The 22,243-nt window shown below is 44.2% G+C and overlaps 1 protein-coding gene and 1 non-coding gene across 2 annotated transcripts; both read left to right on the top strand.

Moving 5' to 3' along the window:
* The first annotated feature begins 4,400 nt into the window (after nucleotides 1-4,400).
* On the top strand, nucleotides 4,401-9,700 carry FMC1 (formation of mitochondrial complex V assembly factor 1 homolog). Its single transcript, XM_004046307.5, has 2 exons — nucleotides 4,401-5,439; nucleotides 9,406-9,700. Exons 1-2 carry the CDS (start codon nucleotides 5,302-5,304, stop codon nucleotides 9,607-9,609), a joined length of 342 nt encoding a protein of 113 aa, XP_004046355.1. The 5' UTR covers nucleotides 4,401-5,301; the 3' UTR covers nucleotides 9,610-9,700.
* Nucleotides 4,614-4,686, top strand: TRNAR-CCU (transfer RNA arginine (anticodon CCU)). Its single transcript has one exon. It is a non-coding gene; the product is annotated as a tRNA-Arg (tRNA).
* Nucleotides 9,701-22,243: the final 12,543 nt, after the last annotated feature.

Consider the following 22,243-nt stretch of genomic DNA (forward strand, 5'->3'; position numbering starts at 1 on the left):
CACCGCAACCTCCACCCCCTGGGTTCAAGCGATTCTCCTGCCTCAGCCTCCCAAGTAGCTGGGATTACAGTCATGCACCACCATACCCGGCTAATTTTGTATTTTTTTAGTAGAGACAGGGTTTCTCCATGTCAGTCAGGCTAGTCCCGAACTCCTGACCTCAGGTGATCCGCCTGCCTCAGCCTCCCAAGTGTTGGGATTACAGGCGCAAGCCACCGCGACTGGCCAATTGTTTAGGTTTCTAAGAGTCTCAGTAAAACTGTCCTCCTTGGAGGTTCTATGTGATCTCTATTTGACAATTACTGGAAAAATGATGGCAACTGAGAGAGCTGCCTCAAGATATCATCACTCAGGTACGACATATTCCATAATGGTGGGCCATCTCCAAACAAAGCTAACAGCACTTTGCAGGTTCTGTCGTGGAGATCAGCTATTCCAGGCCCAGCCCCAAAGACCAAAGACCATAGCTCCACACGGGAGCTATATTACATCATCATAATGACCCAGATAGGTACCAAACTCTCTGGGTGATAGTTTTAATTTAATTTAATTAATTCATTAGTTTTAATAATTATTTTATTGTGTTTTAATGTTTTTACTCTTTTAAAACCTTCTGGCTGGGCGCAGGGGCTCATGCCTGTAATCCCAGCACTTTGGGAAGCCAAGGCAGGCAGATCACTTAAGGTCAAGAGTTTGAGACCAGCCGGGCCAAAATGGTGAAACCCCATCTTTACTGAAAATACAAAAAATTAGTCTGATGTGGTGGTGCACGCCTGTAATCCCAGCTACTCCAGAGGCTGAGGCAGGGGAATCGCTTGAACCTGGGAGGTGGAGATTGCAGTGAGCTGAGATCGCGCCACTGCACTCCAACCTGGGTGACAGAGCAAGACTCTGTCTCAAAAATAAATAAATAAATTAACCACTTCAACAAGAAAAAAAATGTCTGGTGTGATGGCTCACGCCTGTAATCCTAGCACTTTGGGAGGCCAAGGCGGGTGTATCACTTGAGGTCAGGAGTTCGAGACCAGCGTGGCCAACATAGTGAAACCCCACCTCTATTAAAAATACAAAATTACCATCCTGGCTAACACGGTGAAACCCCGTCTCTACTAAAAATACAAAAAATTAGCCGGGCTTGGTGGCGGGTGCCTATAGTCCCAGCTACTCGAGAGGCCGAGGCAGGAGAATGACGTGAACCCGGGAGGCGGAGCTTGCAGTGAGCCAAGATTGCGCCACTGCACTCCAGCCTGGGTGACAGAGCGAGACTCCGTCTCAAAACAAACAAACAAACAAAATTAGCTGGGCATGATGGCATGCGTCTATAGTCCCAGCTACTCGGGAGACTAAGGCAGGAGAATCACTTGAACCCGGGAGGCAGAGGTTGCAGTGAGCTGAGATCGTGCCACTGCACTCCAGCCTGAGCGACAGAGTGAGACTCCATCTCAAAAACAAAACAAAACAAAACAGAAACACCTTCACAAAAAGAAAAAAAAATTTTTTTGAGACAGGGTCTCACTCTGATACCCACGCTGGAATGTAGTAGTGTGATCAAGGCTCACCACAGGCTCAAGCGATCCTCCCACCTCAGCCTCCCAAGTAGCTGGGAATACTGGCACACACCACCATACCTAGCTAAGTTTAAAATTTTTTTTGTAGAAGTGGGTTTTCGCTGTTGCCCAGGCTGGTCTCAAACTTCTGAGCTCAAGCAATCCATCTGCCTCAGCCTCTCAAAGTGCTGGGATTACAGGCGTGGGCCACTGCTCCCAACAATTACTATTATTTTAGAGACAGTGTCTTGGTGTCACCTAGGGTGCCATGCAGTGGAGAGATAATAGCTCAGTGCAGCCTTGAACTTCTGGGCTAAGTGATCCTCAAACTACTGCATAGCTAGAACTACAGTCACGCACCACCATATATACATTGATTTTTTTTTTTATAGAGACAGTCTTGCTTTGTTGCCAGGCTCCTGGGAGATTTAATTCTATCACTGTACACTCGGTTAAATAATTAGTTGGTGTGTCTAGCCAAAAAGTACTATCCGAAAACCCTCAGTATCTGGAAATACGTACGAGTGGGGAACTTTTTTTTTTAGACAGGCTCGCGCTCGCTGTGTCACCTAGGCTGGAGTGCAACCTCTGCCTCCTGGGTTCAAGCAATTCTCCTGCCTCAGCTTCCAGAGTAGCTGGGACTACAAGCACGCACCGCCACACCCAGCTAATTTTTGTATTTTTAGTGGAGAATGTGTTTTTGCCACGTTGGCCAGGCTGGTCTTGAACTCCTGGCCTCAAGTGATCCGCCCACCTTGAGCCTCCCAAAGTGCTGGGATTACAGGCCTGAGCCACAGCACCCGGCCAAGAGTGGGGAACATTTAAAATGGTAATCTTGAGAAGGCTGTTTAAGATGTTAAAGTTCCTTAATTTAGCCAGTGTGGTAATCAGCTGAGGGTGCTGAAGAGTGACCTATAATGAGGATGGGTTTTGAACAGAATCTCACATGTTAATACAAATGAGTTTATTATATTTTGTATTTATTATCAGGAGCATTTTTTTCCTAAAGATAAGGCAGGGTATCAGGCTAAGGAGATGATAGGAAAGAAAAAAATCATTTAAAAACTTAAAAAGACAATAAAGTTGTAAAAATTTTTCTAAAAAGAAAAAATAAAAAGGCAGGATCATCAAAGCAGCTTTTTTTCCCACGAACTAGGCACGCCACATGTTTTTACCTTTTCTTAACTTCGAATCCTAACGCCCTTTTTTTCTTCTTTCTTTACAGACTAGAAGTCTGTGGGCTGTTTGGCATGCAGTACTTTTAAAGTATTCATTAGTGGCCAATATTTAGAAGGAAAGCTATAGCATTAAAACAGATTTCCAGAGTTTCCTGAAAAAAAAAAAAAGTTTTTTAAAGGATTTGCTTTCCTAAAATGGCAACAATCAGTGGAGGTGAGTAATGGCTGCCCCCTGAACAGGTGGGCTAGTTGCTGTCCAGTTCACCAGGTTTCCAACCAAGCCAGCTTTACTCATTAATGAACAATTGATGTTCCATTTGTTTGTCATTCCTGCTCAGTAGCTTATGTCTCCTAGCCATTGGGGCCAGACAGTGCCAATCCCTTTAGGAGCTTCAGACTAAGCTGTTCGAACTATGCTACCAAGGAATAAGCCTGGTGAAGAAACAGGCTTTTCTGTTAGGCACAGGGCTTTCGGAGCTGAACGATTTCCCAGTCTGATGGAAGAGATTGACAACTACAGTATGGAGTAGTGGCCATGTACCTACATTAAGAGTTATTTATGATGAGTAAATAAAGAGAGCAACACGGGACCAGAGGAGGTGAAATGAATAATTTTCACCTTGCCGTATTGACTTCAAGGGCCTAGAGAAGCGTCTAACCTAGACTTCTGGAGTAAGCTGAAGCCCAAAGGGTAAAGAGGCATATTAATACAAATGGTTAAGTTTCAGGCAGAGGGAATATCAGGTAAGGTGTGTGGTGGGGAAGAGACAATGAAAGTGGAGATACCTGGAGCAGAGCGTGAGAAGAAGCGACAAGTGAGAGATGAAGATTAAGGCACAAGCGAGGATCAATTTATGTCGTCTGAGCTTTATCTTAGGGACAATGGGAAGCCCCTGTGATACTATAAGGGTAAGTTTACTGGGACTCCGAAGTGATTTGTTCAAGTTATACAATTAGGAACAGAACCAAAAAATGAACTGCTAATTTTTAAAATTAATTCCTAATCAATGTACTATTACTTCCCCGCTGTCCCATGTTTATCGCTGACGCACCAATTCAAAGGACACGGCACATGTTTCTTTTTTTTTTGAGATGGAGTTTCGCTCCTGTTGCCCAGGCTAGAGTGCAATGGCGCGATCTCGGCTCACTGCAACCTCCGACTCCAGGGTTCAAGCAATTCTCCTGCCTCAGCCTCCGGAGTAGCTGGGATTACAGGCATGCGCCACCACGCCCGGCTAATTCTGTATTTTTAGTAGAGACAGGGTTTCTCTGTGTTGGTCAGGCCGGTTTCAAACCCCCGACCTAAAATGATCCGCCCGCCTCGGCCTCCCAAAGTACTGGTATTACAGGCGTGAGCCACCACGCCCGGTCTGCGGAAATGGCCTCAACGCTTCAACCGGAAGCAGAAATTGACCGCGGCAGGCGCCATCTAACGGCCGCTGGAGCAAAGCTCCTCCCGGAAATTCGCAACACCGGAAAAGGTCCGGCTGCTTCCGGTAAAAACCCACCAGAGCTGACGTTCAGAGGGCGAGTCTCGAAGATCCGGCCAATTTGCCCAGCGCGCTGTGCTCCGCGACGACGCATGCCCGCTTTTGCGCAGGCGCGGGGACTACGGCGCAGGCGCGGAGACTATTGCGCAGGCAAGCGCGTACGCAGAATCGTGCGCGCGCGCGTTCAACGTCCGGAGCATCGGTGCAGTTTCGAGGGTAAAGCGTTTGGCGCAGTAATGTGGACTTTTGTTCTCTAACTACAACTCCCAGCAGACGTCACCTCTCACGTGGGCGCTAGGTGTGGTTTCGTGGGATAGGATAAGGCGAAAATGAAGTGACGATGACGTACCAAAGAGGAAAATAGTTGAATATGTTGTGTGAGCGCGTCGTTTGCAGAAGCCCCAGTGGCCTAATGGATAAGGCATTGGCCTCCTAAGCCAGGGATTGTGGGTTCGAGTCCCATCTGGGGTGGCCTGAGACTTTTGCCCTTTTTTCCTTTTCTAAACAAAGCGAAATATGCCAACTTTCCTTTTTTTTTTTTTTAAATGGGAAGTGTGTGTGTGTTTTTACTAGCTGGTGGGCTGCAATTTTCGAGAATCTGCACACTCCCATGTCCTTTGTCTGAGCCGCAGGTCCCCTGGCATTTGGGGAGACGTCAATACGTTGAATTTTGATATCCCTTCTATAAATCATTTAAAAATGTCTTCTCAGCGTGTTCCATATCAAATCCACACCCACACCCCCCGCCGGGCCCGCTTCTCCTGAGACTCAGCGGTTGGTCGGCTAACGGGCATCTTCAATGACGCAGTGAAGAAAAGCCCCTGTTTCCCCAAACCCTTGTTCTGGGTTAGAGGTCCTGGTACCTTCAGTTAACAGTCGGGTTTCGTCTGATTTTCTTGTTAGGGCGCCCCTGGGCCTTCGATTAATAAGGTTCGGTCAACGGACAAGTGAGCGGTTCCACTGCTCGTCAGTCGATAGGGGGAGTCGGTAGTCGGTCCGACCGTACCATTAGGCGCCTGGGCCGGAGGAGGGGTTTTCAGGGTCGTAGGACGCCGTTGGGCACCACGCTCGGAGAAGGACAGGACAATGGCGGCCTTAGGGCCCCCGGCGCACACTTTTCGAGGACTTCTGCGGGAGTTGCGCTACCTGAGCGCGGCCACCGGCCGACCCTATCGCGACACCGCGGCCTATCGGTACCTTGTGAAGGCTTTCCGTGCACATCGGGTACGGGAGCCATGTCCCGGGTTCTCTACGTGCTGGGGAGGGAGGAAGAGCCGGGTCTGGGCTAGGGTGGGGAGCACGGTGTTTAATTCCTGCATTTCTGAGGCCAACCCTCCCACGGAGCCCTGGTTCTGACCAAACCAACGCAGGCCCTAGGCTCCATGCTCTGGCATAAACTCGGGGACCAAAGGACCAGCGGGGGGGCGCAGAGTCGCTCTGGGGACGTCAGCCTGTCCTGCAGAGGGGCGGACCCGTCCCGAAGGATTTCATTGGCTGGTCTGTTGCCTCTGCGGAGGGTAGTCAGGAAAGTGGAATGGAGGATTCAATGCTGGGGATAAAAGAATGAAGATGGAGTTGAAGGGTGTACTGTCGCTAGACTTAAAGCCACAGCATCTGGCCAACAATTTCCTCACCCGTCCCCTAGAAAAGTTATTCTAAGAAGCATTTCTTTTTGAGGCGGAAAAGAACAGCTGGGCTTTAGGGAAGGAAACTTGCTGCCCTTGAGCAGTGTGGGGAAAGGGAAAACGATCAACTGTCGAATTTCTGAGCCACGGACGTCAGAATGTAAAATCTTAGAACTCAAATTCACCTAGTTTTTAAAAGGTGGCAACGTTAGGGGCTGTGCTAGGAACCTGGTCTAAACAGGAAGAATCAGATGCGCATGTGTCCTGTCCTTTAAGACGCTTGCTGCCCACCTGAGGAGCCATACAGTAAAGTACTGAGGATAAATAAGTGCTCAAGGTGTAGACAACAGGGGCTGGGGTATAAAGAAGGGGTAGTTAGGGAAGGTTTTCCGGAGGAAATTAATCAGGGACCTGAAGGCTAATTTGGAGTTAGCAAGTAAATTGGGGTTAGGGTCCAGGTTTAAAAGCTACACAATTGAAAGCCCAAGGGGAGAAAAATTGCCAATTGAGAGTGGTTTAGCCCTAAGGTGTGGTGGGTGAAGTGGAGGTAGATGAAGTGGTAGGCCGAACAGGAACTTAAACTTTATTATAAGTGTAATGGGAAGCCATTCCAAGATTGTGATCGCCTCCCAGGTTCAAGCGATTCTCCTGCCTCAGCCTCCCGAGTAGTACAGGCAGGCGACATGCGACACCATGCCCGGCTAATTTTGTATTTTTAGTGGAGACGGGGTTTCTCCATGTTGGTCAGGCTGGTCTTGAACTCCTGACCTCAGGTGATCCGCCTGCCTCGGCCTCCCAAAGTGTTGTAATTACAGGCGTGAACTACCAAACCTGGCCCCATTCTAAGATTTTTAAGGAGGTGACATGATTATAGTTGTACCTTATGGGGATAACATTATTACCCTTGAGAGAGACTTGGTAATGGTTCTGAAATTCATGGTACATTCTGGAAATACCACTCTGGAATGCACTTGAGCATAGGGGAAATGGTTTCTATTTCCTTCAGGCTCACAGCTAACTGAATAACCATCCCATTTTCTCTATCCTTTCCTTCCGGAGAAGGGATTCTATTAGGGAGAAACCTACCCTTTCTCCACAGGGAAAATACAGTGTTCTATTTCATTTGATCTCTTTTGGGTTCTTGTGATCTATTTACTGTTTCCTGTCTATTGCTGACCCTTTTGTCCTCATGATTCAGGCTCAACCGAATCAAGAGCAGTATTCTATCCTACATTAACCTAGAATTCCCATGTCAAATTCCACAAATTTGGGCTTATATATTAATAGAAGTGGATGCTATGATTTGTTAATGCTTGACATTGGTGTTGATTTCTCATAACATTTAAATTACTAAAAAGTTAAATTTGTATTAAAGCAGATTAATTCTGTTTTTAAGCAGCTAATGAATGTTGCTTTCAACATGATCTGCAGGTCCTAAAACCCACATTCTAACAGCATGGGCAACATAGTGTAGTGAGACTTTCTCTCCAAAAAATTTGAAAATTATCCAGGCGTGATGGCCCATCCTCTAGTTCCAGCTAATTGGGAAGCTGAGGTGAGAGGATCACTTGAGCCCAAGAAGTCGATCAAGGCTGCAGTGAGCCATGTTCATACCACTGCTCTCCAGCATAGGCCACGGAGCGAGACTCTGTCTCAAAAACCAAGAAGCCACACACATTCTAGTTTTCAGATTCTAACACTAGATATTCAGATAGAGAAAGGGGATTAGGCCAGGAGCGGTGGCTCACACCTGTAATCCCAGCACTCTGGGAGGAGGCGGCAGGTGGATCGCTTGTGCCCAGGAGTTCACGACCAGCCTGGGCAACATGGTGAAACCCTGTTTCTATAAAAAATACAAAAATTAGCCGGATACGGTGGCATGCATCTGTAGTCCCAGCTACTTGTGGGGCTGAGGCAGGAGGATCACTTGAGCTGGGGAGATCAGCAGCCATGTTCACGCTATTGCACTCCAGCCTGGGCAACAAACTGAGACCCTGTCCCAAAAAAAAAAAAAAAAAAAGGTTGGTGGGGGGCTGATTATGTAGGCAGTAGGCAGTGGTGCCCAGATTTATCCACATTTGGACATGGCTCCTTTAGTCCCTCAGAGCTATGCACACATCCCCATCTCACCTTTCCTGCCCCTTTCTCACAGCCTTGAATACAGAACTAGTCAAAGAGGGTGCAGTGAATCTCAAAAGTTAAGTATGATGAAGAAAAAAGGTTTGGAGTCGTTTGGGGACTTTGGAATGGATATGGAATTTCTAGCTTCTTAAAGTCATGAATCCAGATTTTTCAAGATGGATAAGCAAATTGTAAGAGCGAGAATAGCCATTCCTCAGTAACTGTGGGGACTGGTTCCAGAACACCCCCCACCCCCACTCAGGAATACCAAAATCCATGGATGCTCAAGTCCCTGACATAAAATGCTGTAGTATTTGCAATATAACCTATGCACATCCTCCTGTATACTTTGTCATCTCTAGATTATAATAACTTATGCGGTGTAAATGCTATGTAAATAGTTGTTATACTACATTGTTTAGGGAATAATGACAAAACATATGTTTGGTAAGACATGATAATCCTTTTATTTTTTTCTGAGTATTTTTTATCACAAGTTGATTGAATCCAAAGATGCAGAACCCATGGATATGGAGGGCCAATTGTAATAAGTAATATGAACATAAGCATACTAGTTTTATACATGAAACCTTCATTTGTTACTATTTAGCACAAAGCTATCATTTTTCAGACAAAAGTTTTCAATTTTCTTTCTTTTTTTTTGTTGGGATGGAGTCTCCTTCTGTTACCCAGACTGGAGTGCAGTGGCCCGATCTTGGCTCACTGCAAGCTCCGCCTCCTGGGTTCACGCCATTCTCCCGCCTCAGCCTCGTGAGTAGTTGGTACTACAGGCACCCGCCACCACGCCCGGCTAATTTTTTTTTTTTTTTGGATTTTTAGTAGAGACAGGGTTTCACCGTGTTAGCCAGGATGGTCTCGATCCCCTGACCTCGTGATCTGCCCGCCTTGGCCTCCCAAAGTGCTGGGATTACAGGTGTGAGCCACTGCGCCCGGCCAAGTTTTCAATTTTCATTGTAATGAAAGGTATATGCCACATTAATAAAAGTCACAGAAATATAAATAAAGCAGTCCTTTATTTGCTTGAAAGGGAGAAAGTTCTACATAATATTCTTTAGGTGACATTAATGATCAGTGACCTAATTATAATTTCCATATCTACCATTAACCAACCTCTGAGCATCTCTGGACTTTAGTTTCCTCATCTGTAAAATTAAGGAATTGAAACTAGATGACTTCTTGCAGTACTGACTGAATACAGGGACATTCAATGCAACTCCTTTTAAAAATCCGAACTAGAGGTCAGCTTTACTAATAATTATAGAGTGCCTCTATAGATGTATTAAGTATACACGTATATACATACATGTCTGTATTTCCTCTGTGCAATTTACTTTCACTCTAGTGAATGCTTATTTATTAAATCTTTCTCTGTGGACCTGTATCTCTAGCTGGGTTAAGAATTTCTCACTTGCTGCTTCTCTAGGTCACCAGTGAAAAGTTGTGCAGAGCCCAACATGAGCTTCATTTCCAAGCTGCCACCTATCTCTGCCTCCTGCGTAGCATCCGGAAACATGTGGCCCTACATCAGGAATTTCATAGCAAGGGTGAGCGCTCAGTGGAGGAGTCTGCTGGCTTGGTGGGTCTCAAGTTGCCCCATCAGCCTGGAGGGAAGGGCTGGGAGCCATGAACATGGAGAATATCCTTGGATGCTGCATTCATAGGAGAATTGAATAATTTCTATCAATATGTATTTATCATTAAATTTTTTTTAAGTTTAAGGTTTTTCTCTGTAATTTTGTTTACTAGTTCTTAGGAGAATTAACTGGACATTTCATCTTTACTCTCAGTGAATTTACTGAACTTTTTGCACTAGACTGATGTTGTTTTTCTACTTAAAAAATTTTTTTTAAATTTTATTTTAAAAGTAGTACAAGCCTTAGCTAGGCACGGTGGCTCACACCTGTAATCCCAGCACTTTGGGAGGCCAAGGCAGGTGGATCACTTGAGGTCGGGAGTTTGAGACCAGCCTGACCAACATGGAAAAACCCCATCTCTACTAAAAATACAAAATTAGCCAGGCGTGGTGGCACTTGCCTGTAATCCCAGCTACTCAGGAGGCTGGGACAGGAGAATCGCTTGAACCCGGGAGGTGGAGGTTGCGGTGAGCTGAGATCGCGCCATGGCACTCACTCCAGCCTGGGCAACAAGAGCAAAACTCTGTCTCAAAAAAAAAAAAAAAAAAAAAAAAAAAATTAGTATAAGCCTTTTGTTTAAGGAATTCAAATGTTATAAACATAAAATAAAAGAAACCCTCTTTTCCTTTGTCCTTTTCCCTTGTCCCCATTACCAGGTGGTCACTATTACTAACAGTTTGATGTGCATCTTTCCAGATATTTCCTACACATATACAATTATACATACATATTTAAAAATACATAAATTTGATGTGTTACAGTCCTGGCAGGAAATAGGTGGCACACTCAAATAGGGACATTGAGGAGAGTTAAACGGATACATAAAGATGTGGGCGAATTAAGGTCGAGATGGTGAAGCTCTTAGGGGTTCTCAATAGTAGAGAGGTCTTTTTATATTTTATTTTTAATTGGGCAGCCCCTGAACCAGAATAGGTTACGAGAGAGTCTCTACTAGAGAGTTCTAACCTCCCTAGGCCTGACCAATGCAGGCCCTTAGGCTGAGGAACATGGCCACAGCTCAGCTATAACCCACAGAGAGGGATGGATGAGTACATAGACATCTCTTTCTGTCTCCTAATCTTGTCAAATTGTTCCTCCTCTTGAACTCCATATCTGGGCAAATAGCTCCACCATGCACTTGCTAACCAAGACAGAAACTTGGGCTTCATTTGGTATTCCTCTCTCCTTATTTTTCACAATTATTTAGCAATTTCAGCTTCTGCAGTAGCTCTAATAACCTTCTCCTCGTCTGTCTCCACTGCCTCTGTCCTAGTTCAAGCACTGAGAATCTTTTGGCTGAACCAATAAAATAGTCTTCTAAAGGGTCCCTTTGCTTCTTATATCCTTATTTCCTCAAAAATCATTCTCTTTCTGTGAATTGCCAACACTTATTTACCTTTGGCTCCTTTGTGGTATTTGTCAGTTTCTTCTGGTAAGTAGATAACTTCTTTTCTCGGGGACTATGTCTCATTCATCTTTGCAGTTTCCAAAGCACCTTCCACAGTGACTTACACATTGCATGTGTTAAATGTTTTTGAATACATAACTTAGCTCCACTCGGAGAGGTACAATCTCAACAGAACTATTCATAAAGCAGTTCAAGCTGGGTGTGGTGGCTCACACCTGTAATCCCAGGACTTTCGGAAGCTGAAGTTGGGCGGATCACCTGAGGTTGGGAGTTCCAGACCAGCCTGACCAACATGGAGAAACCTCATCTCTACTAAAAATACAGAATTAGCTGGGCATGGTGGCGCATGCCTGTAATACCAGCTACTCAGGAGGCTGAGGCAGGAGAATCGCTTGAACCCAGGAGGCGGAGGTTGCAGTGAGCCGAGATTGCACCATTGCACTCCAGCCTGGGCAACAAGAGTGAAACTCCGTCTCAAAAAAAAAAAAAAAAAAAAGGGCCATTCAAAACACCATCTCTTCTAAGAGGTTAACATTAAAATAATAGTATTAATAGGTCAAGCATTTATTCGACTGAATGTATAAAAAAAAGAAATGTTTAACATACCTTTTTTGTTTTGTTTTGAGACAAGGTCTCACTCTGTTGCCCAGGCTGGAATACAGTGGAGTAATGCAATCTCTGTCTCCCAGGTTCAAGTGATTCTTCTGCTTTAGCCTCCTGAGTGGCTGGGACTGCAGGCATCCGCCACCACACATGGCTCATTTTTGTATTTTTAGTAGAGATGGGGTTTCACCATGTTGGCCAGGCTGGTCTCGAACTCCTGACCTCAAGTGATCGCCCGCCTGGGCCTCTCAAAATGTAGTGATTACAGGTGTGAGCCACCATGCCCAGCTGACATATGTTTATTTGTTCTCCGTTTTATTTAATGGATGCAGGTTTGTTATTAATACTGATATTTTACTTTGGTAAGAGTGAAGAAAGCAAAAGGGTGAGGATAGGTTAATGTTTTGATTTCCTTTGTTGTTACCATATTGAATATATACAATAATATGTACATTATAATATACAATATTATAATATATACAATAATATATAATGTTTTTCCTTTTTTTTTTTTAGTAGAGATGGGGTCTCACTGTGTTGCCCAGGTTGGTCTTGAACTCGTGGGCTCAAGTGATCCTCCCACCTAGGACTCCCAAAGTGCTGGGATTATAGGCATGAGCCACCATGTCTGGCCATTATTTTTCAAGAAGAGATTTGAGGCAGAATTGTTTAATGGTAAGAAATATTACAGTTTTGAAGTCATATAGATTTAGATTGTTAAAAAATAAATATTTAGGCTGGGCACGGTGGCTCATGCCTGTAATCCCAGCACTTTGAGTGGCCGAGGCAGGTGGATCACAAGGTCGAGAGATTGAGACCATCCTGGCCAACATGGTGAAACCCCGTCTCTACCAAAAGTACAAAAATTAGCTGGACGTAGTGGTGTGCGCCTGTAGTCCCAGCTACTCTGGAGGCAGAGACAGGAGAATCGCTTGAACCCGGGAGGCGGAGGTTGCAGTGAGCCAAGATCACACAACCGCACTCAAGCCTGGTGACAGAGCAAGACTCCGTCTCAAAAAAAAAAAAAAAATTTATATTATGATTCTACTTTTATAATTTACCAGATTTGTGATCTTGGGCAGGTTAGTTGACCTGTGCTTTTTCCTCCTCATATTAAATGGGAAGGCCAACAAGGTTGTTGTAATAATTGAGAATAATGTTTATATAAAACACTTAGGGCTGGGCATGGTGGCTCACGCCTGTAATCCCAGCACTTTGGGAGGCTGAGGCAGGTAGATCACTTGAGGTCAGGAGATTGAGACCATCCTGGCCAACATAGTGAAACCCCGTTTGTACTAAAAATGCAAAAAACTAGCCAGACGTTGTAGCACACGCAAGTAATCCCAGCTACTTTGGAGGCTGAGGCACAAGAATTGTTTGAACCCGGGAGGCGGAGGTTGCAGTGAGCTGAGATGGCGCCACTGCATTCCAGCCTGGGCGACAGAGCAAGACTGTGTCTCGGAAACAAACCAACAAGCAAACAAAAAAATCAGACACTTGCATGGTGCATAATGAGTGTTCAACAAAGAGAAAATCTTACTGTTTTTATCTTTTTACTTTATTCTCATTCCTTTTATCATGAACCCTTTTCTAAGCCCTACTGCCATCGGTCTTCAGAAGTGTATACGTATTATGTTATTATGGTTTAAATAATTTACTCATGCCATTTCTGTTCACATATAACCAACCTGTACCTCCTATTCATAGTCGCACCATCAATAATCAGCTGAAGTCGGTGTTAGAAAGAATTGATTCCAGAACACAAACTATATTGGCAGTAAACTCTCTAAATTGGAAGGTCCCAGCCTGGGAATCCTGAGGTTTTGGTTACTAGTCTAGTGATAAGTGATAAAGCACTAGTGATAAGTGATTTACTTCATTTTGCTGTCTCTTGCTCACCTCCTTTAATGTCAACTGCCCCCCCCCCCCCAGGATTTTCCTTTAATAGTACTTAAATATGCTTAAGACTTCCTTCTAAAAACTACTCTGCCTCTATCTCAAATACTTTTTCAGCTACTACCCGCTGTTCCTCTTCACAAATGAATTAACGTATTCAAAGACTTGAATGAATTGTATTCACTTGCTGTATTTTTGAAACTTCTAAAATAAGTTGTATCAAGGTAAATTTACATATAATAAATATACTCATTTTAGGTGTACAGGTCAATGAATTTTGACAAATGAATACACCTGTGTCATAAATATCCCAGTAAAGCTATGTAACATTTCCATCACCCCAAAAGGTTATCTTGTGCCCCTTTGCAGTCAATTCCCCTTCCCCACACCTGGTCTCGGCAACCACTGACCTGCTTGTTGTCACTATAGATTTGGCTTTTCCAGTATTTTATCTAAATGCAGCCATACAGTATGCAGTCTTTTGAGGCAGCTTCTTTTGTTGAGCATACTGATTTTGAGCCTTAACCTTATCTTTTTTTTTTGAGACGGAGTCTCGCTCTGTCGCCCAGGCTGGAGTGCAGTGGCGCGATCTCTGCTCACTGCAAGCTCCGCCTCCTGTGTTTACACCATTCTCCTGCCTCAGCCTCCTGAGTAGCTGGGACTACAGGCGCCCGCCACGACGCCTGGCTAATTTTTTGTATTTTTAGTAGAGACGGGGTTTCACCGTGTTAGCCAGGATGGTCTCGATCTCCTGACCTCATGATCCACCCGCCTTGACCTCCCAAAGTGCTAGGATTATAGGTGTGAGCCACCGCACCCAGCCACCTTATCTTGTTAGTAATCCATGTTGTTGTTATGTATCCATTTTCTGCATTTTTCACCACTTACTCATCCTCAATGCACTGCAGTCTGGTTTCCGCCCCTCTACTACCACCAAAACTGCAACCCAGAGGTACAGATGACCTTCAGGACACCAAACCCAGTGGATCTTATTTATTTTTTATCTCGTTTGTTGTCTAGGGAGCATTTGACACTATGGGCAATTCCCTGCTTTTCCCTTGGCTTTGATGACACCACATTCTTCTTTTTTTTGAGATGGAGTCTCGCCCAGTTGCCAGGCTGGAGTGCAGTGGTGCGATCTTGGCTCACTGCAACCTCTGCCTTCTGGGTTCAAGTGATTCTCCTGCCTCAGCCTCCTGAGTAGCTGGGATTAACAGGCGCCCGCCACAACGCCTGGCTAATTTTGTATTTTTAGTAGAGATGGGGTTTCAGCATGTTGGCCAGGCTGGTCTCCGACTACTGACCTCGTGATTTGCCCGCCTTGGCCTCCCAAAGTGCTGAGATTACAGGTGTGAGCCACTGCGCCCGGCCCACATTCTTCTGTTTTTTTCTTACTCTAGTCATTTTTCAGTTTCATGTTCTGTGTATCCCTTACATGTTGGGTATTCCTCAGGGTCCAGACCAAGGTCCTTATGTCACACCCTACATGGTTTCCCCTGAGTGATCACCTCCACTTCCATGACTTTAATTATTCTCAAAATGCTTGATAACTCCAGTTCAGGCTCCTCTGGCATGCTGAAGACCTGTATGTCCAACGGCCTGGCAGATGACACCACTTAGATAACTCAGATATCTCAAATTCAATGTGTGCGAAATGGAACCTCCTCATCTTCCCCTACAAATCTCTCCTGGTATTCCCTATCAGTTCAATGACACTGTCACTCAGTCCCTGAAGCCAGAAATCTAAGTTATTCTTCACTGCTTTCTCTCCTTCATATCTTCAGTTAAACAATCACTAAATCAGATTTTACCTCCTAATAAGCCCTTCAATTTTTATCGCTGCTATCCTAGCGTAGACCTCTTACATCTCTTCCCTTAACCACTGCCCTCCCTAATTGGTCCCTTTTACCTCCAATTGTGCTCTCTTCAAGTCCATTTTCCCCTATGCAACACAGATCTGATCTTGTCATTCTACTCAGAACCCTTCAAAGAAAGACTTTAACAAGAACCTCCAGGGCCTGGCCCTTGCCAGACCTCTTCAGCTTCATCTCTATTCTCTGTGTTTGACAGTCCAGCTAGAACTGAATACAGAAATTCAGTTATTGGGAGCCATGGTCTTGATTTCAACATTTTGCTGTTCCTCATACAGGGAAAGCTCTTCTTCCAATCATACTCCCCTTCAATAGCTCTTTCCTATTCATTCTTCAGGATTTCAGGTTAAATTTCACTTTCTTTTCTTCAACAAGGATTTATGAATGCGTCCTATATGGGTGATACTGCCTTAGCTACCCTTACCTTTTCACTCTTAAACGTGGGGAGGTGGCTCCTGTTTGTAATCCCAGCACAGTGGGAGGCCTGGATGGGAGGACTGCTTGAGGCCAGAAGTTTGAGACCAGCCTGAGCAACAATAATGAGACCCTGTCTCTAGAAAAAATGTAAAAATTAGCCAGGTTTGGTGGCATGCCCCCATAGTCCCAAGCTACTCAGGAGGCTGAGGTAGGAAGATCACTTGAGCCCAGGAATTAGAGGCTGCAGTGAGCTATGATCATAGCCACTGCTCTCCAGCCTGGGCGACAGAGAAAGACCATCTCTAAAAAAGAAAAAAAGCCAGGCATGGTGGTCCACACCTTTAATCCCAGCACTTTGGGAGGCTGAGGCAGGAGGATGGCTTGGGGCCAGGAGTTTGTGACCAGCCTGGGCAACATAAGGAGACACCTTCTCTACAAAAATAAAAATAAAAAAATTAGCTGGGCATGGTGGCGCATGCCTGTAATCCTAGCTGCTCAGGACGCTGAGGTAGAAGGATCCCTTGAGCCTGGGAGGTTGAGACTGCAGCAGTGAGCCATGTTTGTGCCACTGCACTCACCCGGGTGACAGAGCAAGACCCCATCTCAAAGATATAAATTATTTTAAAAAGTTTCTTTCAAGCAATATAGTTTGTATGCTTACTGATTTTAATTCCCCTGTCTTGAATAAACCAATTAACTAGTTCTTTTGGTTTAGGTTTGGCTCTTGTCATTTCTCCTCTCCACAAGCTTCAGATATTAATACATTTTCACTAGAACTGAGGATGTTTCTGGCTATAAAGTATTGAGTTCCTTGTCTGGTTAAGTGTTAGAGATACAAATATGAACATGTGATAAGAACAAGATGTTCACATACTAGGATTATGTGGTGGGAAAAGAAATCTGTGTTGCTCTGAACTAAAGGCAGGCTAATCCAAGGCAGTCTGTAAAGTAAGTTTTAATTTATCCAACTAAAAGATAGTAATTTTCAAAAAATTTGAATTTTAAAATCTACATTAATAGGCACTGGCCGGGCACGGTGGCTCATGCTTGCAATCCCAGCACTTTGGGAGGCTGAGGCAGGCAGATCATCTGAGGTCAGGAGTTCGAGACCAGCCTGGCCAACATGGTGAAACTCTGTCTTTACTAAAAAATACAAAAATTAGCTGGGCTTGGTGCCGGGCACCTGTAATCCCACCTACTTGGGAGGCTGAGGCAGAGAATCGCTTAAACCTGGGAGGCAGAGGTTGCAGTGAGCCAAGGTCCCGCCACTGTACTTCAGCCTGGGTGACAGAGCAAGACTGTCCCAAAAATTAATAGGCACCATGTTTATACAATTTGATTGTACTGACGCCCCAAGTAAAACTGCAATATTAATTTGTATGATATAGCCTTTATTTACCATATTTAGTTCATAAATTACAATAAATTGAAGGGTTGTCTGTTCTGGACAGCTAGCAAAACATGTTACTTGTACCTATTGTTTTAATTACCTAGTTTTAAATGTATAGTTTAATCCTACTTTATATTATTTTGTTACCCTCTGAGACCTTGTTCCTGGAAGAGGAATGGTTATCATTGCTAAAATGTAGACATAGACATACAGATATTTTTTTTTTTCAGATGCTAAGATGAATACATGGTTACTACACTTAAAAATTTTGCTTTGGGAGGCCAGGGCGGGTGGATCACGCGGTCAGAGGCCATCCTGGCCAACATGGTGAAACCCCATCTCTACTAAAAATACAAAAGTTAGCCGGGCGTGGTGGCCGTCTCCTGTAGTCCCAGCTACTCGGAAGGCCGAGGCAGGAGAATCACTTGAATCCGGGAGGTGGAGGTTGCAGTGAGCCTAGATTGCGCCACTGCACTCCAGCCTGGTGACAGAGCAAGACTCCATCTCAAAAAAAAAACCAAAACAAACAAACAAAAAAAATTGAAGGCCAGGCACGGTGGCTCACGCCTGTAATCCCAGCACTTTGAGAGGTCGAGGCAGGCGGATTGCCTGAGCTCGGGAGTTCAAAACCAGCCTGGGCAACATGGCGAAACCCCGTCTCTACTAAAAATACAAAAAATTAGCTGGGCGTGGTGGCTGGCACTTGTAATCCCAGCTACTCAGGGGCTGAGGCAGGAGAATTGCTTGAACCTGGCAGGCAGGGGTTGCAGTGAGCCGAGATCACGCCACTGCACTCCAGCCTGGGCAATAGAGACTCGGTCTCAGAAAAAAAAAAAAATTGAAAAAATTTACAAACAGGAGAACAAACTTCCAATTCTGTTAATGGCAGTCTAAGTAATTTGGAGTGACCCTTCTGTTGAAGACAATTGAAAAAAAAGTCAAAATTTTTTAAAATTCTTAAAATCATTAAAGAGCTAATAAAACTAGTGGTGAAATGCTGGGTCAGAACATAGGAGAAGACAACCAAGACAAGTAGTGTAGCACACAAAGACACATTGTTGGCATGATGGCATTTGTCAGTTTGTTTATTTTTGAAGCAGAGTCTCTCTCTGTCACCCAGGCTGGAGTGCAGTGGCGCGATCTTGGCTCATTGCAACCTCCGCCTTCCGGGTTCAAGCGATTCCCCTGCCTCAGCCTCCGGAGTAGCTGGGATTACAGGCACGCGCCACCACAACTGGCTAATTTTTTTATTTTTAGTAGAGATGGGGTTTTGCCATGTTGGCCAGGCTGGTCTCGAACTCCTCACCTCAAGTTATCCACTGGCCTTGGCCTCCCAAAGTGCTGGGATTATAGGCATGAGCCACTATACTCTGCCAGCATTTGTCAATTTGGTAGAAATAGCTTCAGTATTGAAACTGAGCTGCACTTTGAGTGAGCTGTAGGACTGAGAGAAAAAAAGTTTTGGCTCACAAAGGTAGGGACTCTAATAAATCACACCCACTTTAAGCTAGGACCCTGAAATTCAATCCCAAAAGTGAATTGGAAGTAAATAAAACAAAACAAAACAAAAATTCTTGCCAGACTTTTTTTTTTTTTTTGAGACAGGGTCTTGCTCTGTTGTCCAGGCTGGAGTGCAGTAGTAAGGTCATGGCTGATTGCAGTCTTGACCACATGGGGCTCAAGAGAGCCTCTTGCCTCAGGCTTCTGAGTAGCTGGGATTACTGGCGCACAACATGCTCCGCTAATTTTTATTTTTGTACTTTTTGTAGAGACAGGGTTTCTCCATGTTGCCCAGGCTGGTCTCAAACTCCTGGCCTCAAGTGATTCTCCTGCGTGGATCTCCCAAAGTGTGGGGATTACAGGTGTGAGCCATGGTGCCCACCCAGCCTCCTTGCCAGACTTTCCGCCCAGATTTTTGTTGTTTGTTGGTCAAGAGAAAATGAGGTCTTGAACCTGTATTATGGTGGTTCCTGACTAGTAATCTCTTCAATTACCTAAAAAGGAAAGTAAAAATCCTCTCTGGAGGAAGACAGGATTATATCCTATACTTAGGGCTTATATTATTTCTATACTTTTTTTTTTTTTTTTTACAAATACATGTTTAGCACACAAAGAAAACCAGGCACACAAGAAAAGACTTCATATGTGAGAACCAACACGAGCAACAGACCACAAAAAACCTTAAGATACTAGAATTGGCCAACTCAGATTACACAACAATTGTTCACTAAGGTCAAAGAAGCAGCCAAGCTTGGAAATTTCATCAGGGAACCAGGAACTATAAAATGACATTATAGGTTTGATAAAGAACCTAATACAAATTCTACAACTGAAAAAGAATTCAACTGATGGATTTAACAACAAATTAGATACAGCTCTATAGTGACATTAATGAACTATAAAATTTGTCAGAAAAAGGCATCGGCTTTGAAAGACCAAGGTAAAAAGTGCAAGACTGAGAGTAAAGAGATAGGATACAGTGAAAACTATCTAATATGCATGTATTTAAATGTCCAGAAGTTGATGAGAGAGGCAATATCTGAGGAGGTAAGAGCTAAGAATTTCCTAAATTGACAAAAGATGTTAGTTAATGGATTCTCAATGAATGAATGAATGAAAACTCATTGTTCAATTAGTCCATAATGGCATGATAAAGTAGCCAGCTATCTTTAAAAGAGTGAAAAACAGAACTGACTTCTTAGGAGCAGTGGAAGGTAAAAGGTCAGGTAGAATGTATGTGCCCAAAGAAAATAACCACTGGGCGTGGTGGCTCACACCTGTAATTCCAACACTTCAGGAGGCTGAGGTGGGCAGATTGCTTGAGCCCAGGAGTTTGAGACCAGCCTGGGCAACATAGGGAGACCTTGTCTCTACAAGAAAAATTTTAAAAATTAGCTCAGCGTGGTGGTGCATACCTGCAGTCCCAGCTACTTGGGAGGCTGAGGTGGGAGGATCACTTGAGCCTGGGAAGCCAAGGCTGCAGTGAGCCAAGGCGAGATCTCGCCACTGCACTCCAGCCTGGGTGACAGAGCAAGACCCTATCTCAAAAAAAAAAAAAAAAAAAAAGGAACCTCCAACCTAGGATTTAGCTAATAAAAATATCCATTTAGAATTTAAAGCAAAATAAATATATTTTTAGATAAACAAAATGGGAGCGTTCCCCCAACTAGCCAACCAACACAAAAGCAAACCCTGAAGCAAGGTAGGCAAACTTTATAGTCAGGCCGGGCACAGTGGCTCACCCTGGTAATCCCAGCACTTTGGGAGGCCGAGGCAGGTGGATCACTTAGGGTCAGGAGTTTGAGACCAGCCTGGCCAACATGGTGAAAACCTGTCTTAAAAAAAAAAAAGTCAGATAGTAAATATTTGAGTCTTGTAGGCCACACAGCATGGGATCCCTCACAAACCACCCAACTCTGTTGTGGGGCAAAAGCAACCACAACAATATGTAAATGAACGAGCCTGGCAGTATTCGAATGAAACTTTACTCACAAAAATAGGCCGTGGGCTGCATTTGGCCTGTGGACCGTAGCTTGCTGACTCCTGTGCTAAAGGATAAACTTCAGACAAAAGGGAAATGATCCCAGATGGACAGGCAGAGATTTCTGAAGGAATGAAGAGCAAAATAAGTGGTAAATAAAGAACATTGATTATATAAAACTTGGTTTTAAAAAATAAGAGAACTAAAAGACCTGGTAACAAGAGCATATAACTTGGGATGAGAGTAAATGGAGTTAGTGTTCTAGGTTCCTTGTATTACCTCTCTTGGGGGAGGGGGGTATAAAGGTATTGATTAAATTAGACTTTGATACCTTAAGGATACACATTATAACTTCTAGGGTAATCACTGAAAGAATAAAAATATAATAAAATGAAACTTCCACACTACTAGAGCGGAAAAAATTGTAATGATTAAAAATCAGGCAAGAAAGGAGAGAAAAACATGAAATAGGTGAGACAAATAGGCAAAAATAAGAGTTTTAAACCCAAACACAGGCGTAATTACATGAATATAAATCATCAATGCTTCCAAGAGTGAACATCACTTAATTCACTCCTCAATTTCACTCCTCAATTTTGATCATTATGTATTGTATAGACTATTTTTAAGCCCCAATTATATGCTGTTTATAAGAGACATCTAAAAAAAAGAACTCAAATCTCTTCAACAAAACATAATTATTGGTTTTAGTGTATTTCCTTAAATACACTGTTTTTCAGGGTCAGATCACATTGTGTACATAATAGTGTATCCCTCAAAGACATATTAATTTGCACATTTTTCTATTATTATAAATCAGTTCCCAAAGGATATCCTAGTATTTGAAGTTTGGAATTCAGAGTTCTCTGAATAACTGAAGAGAAGCTATTTTGTGTATTACTAAAGATAACGTGATTCAAAAGAATTTTTTTTTTTTTTTTTGAGATGGAGTCTCACACTCACCAGGGCTGGAGTGCAATGGCGCGATCTCGGCTCACTGCAACCTCCGCCTCTTGGGTTCAAGCGGTTCTCCTGCCTCAGCCTCCGGTGTAGCTGGGACTACAGGCATGCGCCACCACGCCCAGCTCATTTTTTCTATTTTTAGTAGAGACAGGGTTTCACCATGTTGGCAGGCTGGTCTCAAACTCCCGACCTCGTGATTCGCCCGCCCGCCTCGGCCTCCCAAAGTGCTGGGATTCCAGGTGTGAGCCACCGCGTCCGACCTCAAAAATTTTCATTGGCCCAATACGCATTTATTTTTGAGATAGAGTCTTGCTTTGTACCCAGCCTGGAGTGCAGTGGCATAATCTTGGCTTACTGCAACCTCCACTTCCCGGGTTCAAGTGATTCTCCTGCCTCAGCCTCCGAGTAGCTGGGATTACAGGCGCGCACATCCATGCCCGGCTAATTTTTGTATTTTTAGTAGAGATGGAATTTCACCATGTTGGTCAGGCTGGTCTCGAACTCCTGACCTCAAGGTGATCTGCCCGCCTCTGCCTCCCAAAGTACTGGGATTACAGGCATGAGCCATCGCTCCCAGCCGCAATATACATTTAAAGGA

This window comes from Gorilla gorilla, chromosome 6 (genome assembly GCF_029281585.2).
Source record: "Gorilla gorilla gorilla isolate KB3781 chromosome 6, NHGRI_mGorGor1-v2.1_pri, whole genome shotgun sequence".
Lineage (NCBI taxonomy): Eukaryota > Metazoa > Chordata > Mammalia > Primates > Hominidae > Gorilla > Gorilla gorilla.

What these genes read in the sequence shown, in the direction of transcription:
- FMC1 (XM_004046307.5), top strand. Translation starts at nt 5,302, where the DNA reads ATGGCGGCCTTAGGGCCCCCGGCGCACACTTTTCGAGGACTTCTGCGG. An exon ending in AGGCTTTCCGTGCACATCGG is followed by an intron (nt 5,440 to 9,405) that starts GTACGGGAGCCA and finishes CTGCTTCTCTAG; the next exon opens with GTCACCAGTGAAAAGTTGTG.